This window comes from Phaethon aethereus (genome assembly GCF_964289735.1).
Source record: "Phaethon aethereus genome assembly, chromosome: 13".
In the NCBI taxonomy this organism is placed as follows: domain Eukaryota; kingdom Metazoa; phylum Chordata; class Aves; order Phaethontiformes; family Phaethontidae; genus Phaethon; species Phaethon aethereus.
This window is the reverse complement of record NC_138589.1, coordinates 23,246,013-23,255,874: the sequence shown is the minus strand read 5'-3', so window position 1 is coordinate 23,255,874 and position 9,862 is coordinate 23,246,013. Positions and strand designations below refer to the sequence as shown.

Here is a 9,862-nt window from a genome sequence, read left to right as displayed (position 1 = left end):
AGGTGTCTCTGGTCAAGTACCTAAATCCCAAGTGTGTGGTCTGATTTCTCTAAAAATCTGTACTCCATGGCCACAGCTGCCCCAGTGTTTTTAAGTCATGAAGTTGATCTTTGGAACTTTCATTGGCTTTTTCTCTGAATCCCACAAATGGAAGTTATCAGCAGAACTAATTTCTGGGTTTTCATAAACAGTTTATTAATTTTTGAAGTCTCAGGTCAGGCACACTGGTTGATACTAGGAGATCTCCAAGTCTCTGATTTTGATCTCCCAAATAAGAATAAATAAGGTGGCTGTGTCACTGAAACGGTTCTTAAGAGGAGAGAAACCCTCACCAAAATGGCTAGTGGGAGGCTGGTTCTGAAATTGCAAGACATGCCTTACCAGCCAGTGTAAGAACAAACTTGAGCTGGAGTTATCGAAGATGGGAGAAGTCAGGTAGAAAGGGGATACAGTTCCTGCAATCTAATGTTGTGCTTACCTCACCTAGTCCTAGTTATGTGCTGGGCGCAGCAAGAACATCACATTTTCTCTCAGCTTGTTTCTTTGAGTATATTCCAGTCTTGTTGTAGTTACTGTGCCAGGCTCTGGTGTGTCAGAAGCACATGCCTTAACAGCTGCACAGATACGGCTACGTGACAAATTCGAAGGTGAAGTTTGTTATGGTGGTGGATTCTTCAAACACAGCACTTCGAGACAATGAGATCCGCAGTGTAAGTGCAGGAAATCAGAGCACAACTTGCCACATCAGTGTTTTTGCTACTTCCCCTTATTCATAAAGTGCTGAGAAGCAAAACAAAAACAAAAAAAAAAAAATTAAACTGCAATCCCTTTTCAGATGTTCCGAAAGCTGCATAATTCATATACAGACATAATGTGTAACCCTTTTTATAACCCTGGGGACCGTATCCATTCCAGGTAAGTTGGCTGATCTTTCTGATCTTTGTCATCTTTCTGGAATTTGCAGTGTACCTATGATGTAATAAGACCAATAGCATAACCCCTGTGGTTGACCAGTTCAGATGTGCATGCTCTTAAGTGCCTAAATGGAGAACAGCTGTGTTGTCTTTGGGCCATTACTGTGTAACAGAAAACTCTGATAGCCTCATCAGAAGTTACATTGAACTCTCATTCCTGCCTCAGCACTGGTGTTAGAAACATTGGCTCAAGAAAAGTAATTTATTGGGGAGAAAAAGTTACCTGTTTCATAGGTAAATATGAACATAAACAGAGCAAGTTAAACAGAGTGAATAACTGCACTTGTCCAGGGCTTATCCTTGGATAAGGACAGATGGGCATTCTGCATGCGTAATTCCTCACACATGAGGGCCAGTTCCCCCCATCTCTCATCTGGCTTTTCACAGGGAATGTTAATAATGTTGAGAGTTTCTATTGCCTAGGGAAGAACAGCTTCTTATACACTTTGCTGAGGCAGGTCTAGAGCCTGGATAAGACCTGTCCTTATTTCAGCTTAATTAAACATAATTATTTACTCAACAGAGCATGCTACAGGTAAAGAGTAAAACCAGGTATTCAGCTTAGGGAAAGCCAGCTTATTAACAACCAGTAAGAAGCATCGTTAGCCATTGGTTTTGTTAGAAGAGATTAGTTGCGCAGAACTAGCTGCTTCCTTTAATATTCTATGTTCATTTCCTTGTCTAGGGCTTTCGATAATATGGTGAACTCCATGATGATGCAGGTTTGCTGAGGCTCTGCCCCTTCTCATCTGAGTGCTGAGAACATTCCCCATGTACAGGAGTGTGCCTACAAAGTGATGTATATATTGTCTTCATTCTGTGTAATGCTGTAAATTTATTCTATGTGAAATAAACTTGACACCTGCAAGGTTTGCATGCATGTCTACTCTAGCAAAGCTGAGTATAGCACAGAAGCTGCAGTTCAGCTTTATGCCTTCAGGTAACATGTGAGAGCCAGCTCTTCTTTCAGGAAGGTCATCTCTGTCAGATAGGAGGTTTGTTCTCTACAGAAATGTGTGCAGCTGTGCCTCTGTGCAACTCAGATGTTTCTGTAGAAGTGGGGCTTTGTGTAAAAACAGCAGTTCCTGCTGTGCTTGTGATTGTGCAGCTGTGCTTGCTCTGAGACAGCTAAGAGATTATTATTAGGGTCAACCTAGATTTCAGTCAGCTGAGAGGCACAGATAGTGGCACTGTTCCTCAGAAGTACTGGTGCTTCACAGCAGTTCCTCTGAAGCAGGAGCAGCACATCAGCAACAGCAGTCCTTTTGCTCTTTGCCAGCCCCCTTCACTACTGCTGAGGACTGCTCATTCTGACAGGAACATCACAAGCAAAACTTAATTCAAACATACTTGGGTTCCTTGTCCTGTTTCGCCTTAGCTGGGAGCACTCAGATCTGTATGTACTTGCTCCATTAGTTCTTGGAAAGAAAAAATTCTGCAAGGCAGCTGAAAGCTCCAGGTTTCTCTGCAACCCCAGCCACTGTTTATGTACTTGAGAAAGCTCTGGCAGACATCAAACAGCTGGTCTTGAAGCACCACCTTGAACCTGATCAAGCCATGCACTGATCTTGCCTTCCTGGGGAAGACCTTTGGGCAACTCACTTTTGACAGTATTTGCTGTCATCACTTTGCCCCTCATTCAGACAGGCCAGGCACACTTAATAGCATTTCCAGCCCAGGTCAGGGAGCACAGGTAGTGCAGCTGGGATAAATCCACTCCAGGAGATGAAGACATCAGGATTGCACAGCTGCCTGGCTCATCCCAAACTAATCTCTATTAGCATGTGCTGCCCTGCAGCTCCCTGCTGTTCTAATTAAAGACAACCTAATCAATAGCAGATATTTAGACAGCAAAAATACAAACTAGACTAGGAAAGCATCCCAGCTTCTTCATCTCTTGTGCAGTACGCTTGCACTGCAGAGGGCTGTGCAGCTACAGCAAGTTCAACAGAGGTAACGGGCAGGTGTAGGCACTGAGCAGCTACTCTGCTTTTCACAAACCTCTTCTCCAAGTCTTTCCTGCCCAACAGAGCAGTCTCTGCTTCAAGCACCTAATCAGTTAAAAATACATAAAACTTAGCTAAAAATTTTTTTAAAAAGCTGCACAGCTCTAAAGGATACAAGAAGCCTGGAGAAAGGCAGGTCAGCGTAGAGTGTCAGCTCACAGCCAGCACAGTCTCACTGCAGATGAAGTTCACACAGCAGGATCATTTATTTTAAAAATAAGTGACATTTACAATACCTTCTCAAACAGAACTCAAATACATTTAATCAACAACAACCTGTCAGAGGGAGATGAAAGAGTTCAAGGCTCTCCCACCATCTAAACAAGGCACAGCTGTACACTGCTATTCCAAAACATTTTCATATAAAAGTCTTCACTCTTTTCACTCAGAGACAGGAGCTCAGCATTTCCTCTTCCACAAAAGAGTCCAAATACCCCAAAGTAGTTTTTGTTAAAAATTAAGTCTCAAGAATTTACAAAGCTACAAAATGGAAAGTTTAAAGCCCTAGGAAAAGCCAGTTTTATAGTTTAAGCCTAAGGGTAGCTCGGATCAAGGCCAGCCTCAGCAGCACAGTCCACACTGGGCAAAGTGCAAAATCAACACAACATGAAGTGTTAAGGCCCCAAGCTTTAAAAAAAATCCTGAGATCTTAAGGAAAAAAAAATCAATGGGATTTTTAGCCTGGCAATGCCCCCTGAGCTGTGAAAAGCTGCTTTAGGAGTCAGTTGCATCTGGGTTAGAGGAATCCTAACCAAGGATCCCGAAAGATTAGCGTGAGAATTACGTAATAAAACCGATTTCAATGCAGAACTTCACATAGTGATGCTGTCTGCTGCTGTTCACAGCCTGCCTCTTTTAACACAAAGTTTTTCCTTTAAAAATGAGCAGTTTCAGGAAGGGGAAGATCAGCAGCAAGGGGATGTGCCAGGCAGCACTTGTTCCCTGGTACCCAGCTCCTGTAGTGTGCTTCAGTCCTGACCCTCGAGTTCAGCTGGGCACACACCATCCCTAAAGGGGGATCTGGAGCAGGAATAGTGACAGGAATAAAAAGGAAGATCAGACCAAAGATGCAACAGTGGAGATAGTTTTGTAATACTGCTAGAAATAAAGTAAAATGATGAGTTGGCAGTCCCCTTTGGTCCCTGTAGCTTTGGGATAAAAGCAGGAGGGGGTAGGAGGGGGTGGTTAACTTCTGAACTAAAAGAGGGGAAGGGTTTTGTGACACCCAGGTCTTGTTTAACCACCACAGAGATACAGAGGCTTCCAGAGAAACAGCAAGGGATGTCTTTTCCCTCCCCTAGCTGTTAGATGTAAAACAGCACCAGCCAGCTAAAAACCAGACCCAAAACACAGTGTTAGGCTCCATCCTCTTCCCAAGAGCAAAGTCAGAAATCCATAAGGCCGATGGAGTTAAAAGCTTGCCAACGGCCAGATCTAGAGCTGCAGCCCAAGACTTTCTCCATTGGTTTGGACAAGAAAACAGTCTTTGGAAAGGTCTTTAGGATCTTCTTATGGGTAAGAGAAAGCAACATCCAGCTCCTGTAGAAACAGCCAGCAATGCTGAGGGTGCTTCGCTGGCCGAGCAGGACAGGTCTGCCCTCGCAGTGGGGTGGAGGGCATTCGGGCAGCTAAAAGCCAAGCCAGGTTTACACCAAAGCCTCCAGTACAGCCGCCTTCTATGGGATGAGGATGAGACCAATGGTCTGGAAAAGCTCTTCCCTTCCCAGGACAGGGTGTTCTCTGGAATGAGTCTGTTCTCGATGCAAATGCCATCCCCTAAGCAAAGCTAAGGTGAGCCCCTCCTGCGACGCTGGCAGGGATACGGCCAATGTGCGGGTGGTGCAGATCCAGTCTTCCCTCCCGCAGCCTGGCACATGGCTGCCTCACCAGTAATCCTCACGGCCAAGCAGATGGCATTTTAAAATTAATCTTTTTTGGCTTGGGTAGGCATATTTTTAACTCTCTCCAATCCCATCTCCTCATTTCAGTCCCGTCAGCATCACCAGGGCAGTCCAGTCCTTTCTAGTATGGAAAATACCAAGGCAGGAGCCTTGCCCGACCCCTAAAGAAGAACAAAAACAGCATCCTAAAGCTCGGGGGCATTGCTCAGCTGAGATGCCAAAAAAGCACAGCTACCTGCCCCACCAAGAGCTGGGACTCACCCCTCTGCCCCAGCTGCATGGGGGCTGGGGTTGGGGTGTTGAGGGCACTGCAGCGTGCCCCAAAGGACAGGGGAGCCCTAAAGCAAGGCACAGATCTGGCACCAGTCAGGCTGGGAGTGTGCTGCCCACCCACCACCCCCAAATCCCGGGGGGGGGGGGAGGATGGACAGCAACGAGTTTCCAGGTGTTTCTTCCACCTGCAAAGCTCCTCTCCGCTTCCTCCCGCAGCGCCAAAGGGGCTGGGGTGCGACTGAAGCTACTCTGCAGTGAGCTCCGGGATGCACGAGCAGCGGGAGGTGCGCCGGAGAACAGCTCCCGGCCTGTGCTGAGGATGCGAGGGATGCCGGGACAGCAGCGGGACGGGTCTGCCGTGCCGTCGCCAGCTGCTCACTTCAGTCCTTCCCCATCTTGGCTGCCCACAGTCCCTCCGAGGTGCCAGTGTCCCAGCTGAACCAGCCACCAGGCTCCTGCAGACCCCACAGACACCGGGGTGATGCTAACAGCTCACAACGGGCAGGAGACATTTCTAGCACAGGTCTCCAGGAGGATACTCTTGCCAGAGCCCATCTCCATCCTCCCGTCCATGCCAGTGTGGGAGATGCAAAGCCAAGAAGCTGAGCATGGCCAGAGCGAGGGGCAGTTACCCCCACCCTGGGGACACCTGCTCCACAGGGATATTGACCCAAAAACAAAAGGAAACCCCCCGCCCAGCCGCTCACCTGTACGTCCTCCCTCGCACCCTTGGGTGCTGCCCTCCATAGTAGCCTCCCCGCTGGGCCAGCCCTCCCCGGGCTTGGAAGCGGCCCCGGTAGCCCCCACGGTCAGTAGTGCTGATGCCTGGCATGTTGGTCCTCTTGGGCAGCACCTGGAAAGCAGGAGGTGGCTCAGCCGGTGCTGCCAGCACCGGGGTTTGGCACAGCCCCATGCACCTGGAGCTGGGAGGGACGGATGGATGCACTTACCTTAATGACATTAAGACATTAAGCTCTTACCTTAATGACACGGCCTCTGAAGACGCTCTCATCCAGCTCCACCGCAGCCTTCACGGAGCTCTTCTCTTCAAACTCGATGTAGGCATACCTGCAAGGGGACGGGGTGAGCAGAGCCCCAGGGACACCCCGTGGCTCCCAAAGGCTGGGGAGCACGGGGCAGTGCCCTCAACACCCCAACCCCAGCCCCCGTGCAGCGCTGACCCTTTGGGATGCCCCGAGAACTTGTCGCAGAGGATGGTCACTCTGTTGATCTGCCCGCAGCTGTTGAAGTGAGACTCCAGCTCTTCCGCTGTGCCCCCATAGTCCACCTGCAATGACAGTCCCAGCCCCTCCAGTGTCACCAGCCAGCCCCTCTGGCTTGTGGGTCTGCATTCACAGAGGCCAAGGGCCTGGCTGACCCCAGTTACACCTTGCCACCATGGCCTCACCATCTCCTGAGGTTCAGGAGACCCTTCCAGCTGAATGCTCCAGCCTGGAAACCCAAATCCAAGAGACAACTCCCCCCACTTTGAGGGAACAAGCAACACTGCACGACCCACAGCTTCCAGAGGGGTATTTTGGGGAGCTGACACTTGAACAGATTATCTGCAAGTGGCTGAGGGTCATGGGCAGATGCTAAACCACATTCCCAGTCTGGGCTGGGCAAAGGAGAAGCATTTGGGATGGGACCAGTCATCCTTCGTTGGGGAGCAGATGGGCCCCCGCACAAGGAATCTCAGACATACGGCAAGGAGCAGCGAGACGGGCTCTGCTCCAGGGTCTCCCACTTACGTTGCCCACGTAGATGGAGCGCTGGTCAACCTCCATCTTCTCCTCGGTTGTCTTTGGGAAGAGACCTGCAGAGACAGGGGGTCGTGCTGGGTAGAGTCACAGCAGCCCTCAACCAGAGGGACGTCTGTCCGTGCAGGTCTGCTCCCAGCATGGCCACCACTGAGCTGACACACTGCAAAGCTCCTCAGGTGTCTGGTCACATCTGGGCATCCCCAAATCCCGACACTGCCACATCCTCCTCCTCCTCCATCCCCTTGCCCCCTCTGTCTTCACAAAAATAACTGACACAACCCCGCACCACAGGATCACTGCTCCACTGGGGCTGTTGGTGCTAAACTCAATTACTTAATTGAATTAAATGTAATTAAGTTAATTCACTGTATCTTGGCCTGCAAACGTAGGAGGTAAGAATGGATGTAACCTGCATCAGCACCATGCCATGCCTGGGACCCCATTCCTCACCCACCCTACACATCCAGTCCCAGGCTGCCAGGAGAGGCCAAGCCTCTGGCTCCGATCACCACCCTGCGCCCCGGAGGTGTTCCGGGGGGACAGCAGCACCCAGACACAGCCCGTACCTGCCTCCGAGCTCACGATGAGGCAGCTCTCAGCTTCCAGCTGCATCTCCTTCAGCCTCTCATCCTCTTTCTCCATCTCCCTCACTCTGGCTTTGATGGCCTCCAGCTCCTGACACCCAAACCAAGACTTGCATGAGCAGCACACGGAGCAGGGACACCCCCACCCCGCTCCCCACCCCACGCTGGGACATTCCAGCGCTGCACAACATGCACCTCCACCAGCAGCGTCCTCCCAGGCTGGGGACAGGGGTGGGCTGCCTGCTGGGGACGACAGCCTGTCCCACAAAAGGGGAGTTCATCTCCCAGCTCCACTGGGGAGAAAAAAAGACAGGGAAATACCTCCTTTCCCATGCCTGCTTGCGAAGCAGCGCGTGCTGCGGCGGAGATGCCCCAGCAGCACCGGAGCTGCTGGAGGGAACCGGAGATTTAAGCTGGCGAGGAGCAGGAGCCACTGCCTCTCACTCAGCCAGGCAGTGGAAGCTAAGCAGCAGGAGAGTGACAATTCAATTTCCAGCTTCTCAGCTCGGGATTTTAACATCGGGGCCCAAGATTATTCTTATTCTTAATTTCTGGAAGCGCTTGAAGAGAAGTGTAGAAAGTTTCCCATGTCCTCAGAGGAACAGGGAAAACTATTTCACACTCACTGGGTCCGGCACAGCCAGCTCCTCCACGCTGTCCCCCTCCAGACGGCTCAGGTCCGAGTCGTCATCTGCAGCCTTCCGCAGAGCCGCCATCTCTGTCACATCCCAGGACGTCTCCGCTGCTGCCAGGGACGGTGGGTCCTGCCACCAGATTCCTGAAGTGTCCAGGAAGAGAGGACTGGGCAGGAACAGGGACAAAAAGCCGTTTAACAGACAAACAGCCATTTAACATAGAGCATAAAGCAGGACACCAGCCAGGCAAAGGCTTTAGGGGTGCTCCCAGCAGGATGACCAGGTGCCACCAAAGCAGTTTGCTCTCGATGCTGCAGGCAGGCTTGCAGCAAGACCCCAGAACCGCAGGAGTCAGGGCTACTGAAAGGTCTCCAGTTCGTCCTGAGCCACCTCCCACCTCAGGGGGCTGCAGAGGGGACCTGGCAGCAGCTTCCCTTGGGTGAAAAAACACAGGCATGAGCGCCACAGCCTGTGGGCAGGGAGGGGGAAGAGGAGGCAGGACCAGCAGCGCTCACAGGCTGCACAGCGGGAGCGGCAGGGAGCTCAGCCTCACCCCGGCAAGGGCAAACCCGCACCCTCCCAGCCCCAGGCGCTTGGCATGAGCCCACAGAGGGACAAACTCTCCCACCCGTGAGTGGGAAGCTGATGCTGCTGCAGCCCAGGGAGCCTCAGCGCCTGCCGCCGAGCTGGGCGCCGTCCCGGTGCCCCCCTCCCCGCCCCGGACCCACCTCGCCCGGCCCCCGAACATGCCGCGCTGCCTCCGCCGAGCCGGCGGGACCAGCGGAGCGGCGCCACGTGCGGATCCTCCCGCCACCACGTGCGCCTCTCCCCCCGGCGCGCCACTTTCATACATTTAATGGCCAATCAGGGCAGGACGAGCCGCCAGGCCCCGCCCCGTGCCGGCAGGGCGGGGTAGGCGGCCCTGCCCAGCCGTGACCCCGAAGCCGCGGGTTCGAGCCCCGGGGGTGGCAGTGGGCAGGTGTGTGCACACGGGGACGACACGCGAGGCCGAGAGGGAGCAGAGTCCCCCGGCGTGTCTGGGGACACCCACCCAGCCCTCCTTGTCCACCGCCCCTGCTGGTGGTGCAGGGGACCGCAGCCAGCTCCCAGCAGCTGCCACAGGCGCAGGGGGAGCAGCAGGGCACCCCAAGGGAGCGCAGCATCTGCAGCAGGGAGGGGAGATCCCTTCGGGTTCTCTGGGGGCAACCCTGAATGCCCCTCGCCGTGGACACCCGTCCTCAGACCTGTACACGGGACAGCAAACGACCCCAGTGCTATAATGAACCCACCCAGATTGGGGGCACGGGCTGCAGGGTGCTGCCGGGAGAGGGGGGTGAGGGCACCCAGCACAAGCCCAGGCTACAGAGCCTCCGGTTGATATTAAATTGTCTTTATTACACAGATACAGAGTTAAGAACAGACATAACCTGAATCATAAAGTTTACATCTTTCACAGGTCAAACATACAGTACACTTAGAGAAAGCGGGAAACAGCAAGGGGGGGGACAGCATGCCGAAGGAAAGTCCTACCACGTCATCTCTCTGCGCTGGCCCCCAAAACCCACGCGCTGGGGCAGGGCAGGCTGCTGCCGTGCCCACCCGGCCCTGGTGGGGGGCTCTGGTTTCCAGCCCCCCGGGGACCCCTGTGCCCCAGCATCCCTGTCCCCGGGGCTGGCAGGTGACACGGGCAGGGCTCAGCCCCGCATGGGACCAGGGAACCGGGTGC

The 9,862-nt window shown here is 52.9% G+C and overlaps 2 protein-coding genes across 3 annotated transcripts in view; one reads left to right on the top strand and one right to left on the bottom strand.

Moving 5' to 3' along the window:
* Window positions 1-1,705, top strand: part of TRAPPC2L (trafficking protein particle complex subunit 2L) — a gene marked incomplete at both ends in the record, with an annotated part of 2,827 nt that extends 1,122 nt beyond the window's left edge. Inside the window, 3 exons of one of the 2 annotated variants that reach the window (XM_082005769.1) lie at window positions 623-710; window positions 836-915; window positions 1,660-1,705. In XM_082005769.1, coding sequence (XP_081861895.1) covers window positions 623-710; window positions 836-915; window positions 1,660-1,705 — 214 coding nt within the window. Of the gene's footprint in view, window positions 1-622; window positions 711-835; window positions 916-1,638 lie in introns of both variants that reach the window. The other variant, XM_082005768.1, reaches the window with a different exon arrangement.
* Window positions 1,706-5,002: 3,297 nt separating this feature from the next.
* Window positions 5,003-8,884, bottom strand: PABPN1L (PABPN1 like, cytoplasmic; the record flags this gene model as incomplete). Its single annotated transcript, XM_082005592.1, has 8 exons — window positions 5,003-5,042; window positions 5,862-6,007; window positions 6,135-6,222; window positions 6,336-6,442; window positions 6,906-6,970; window positions 7,484-7,592; window positions 8,128-8,302; window positions 8,865-8,884. 8 exons carry the CDS (start codon window positions 8,882-8,884, stop codon window positions 5,003-5,005), a joined length of 750 nt encoding a protein of 249 aa, XP_081861718.1.
* Between the last annotated feature and the right edge of the window lie 978 nt (window positions 8,885-9,862).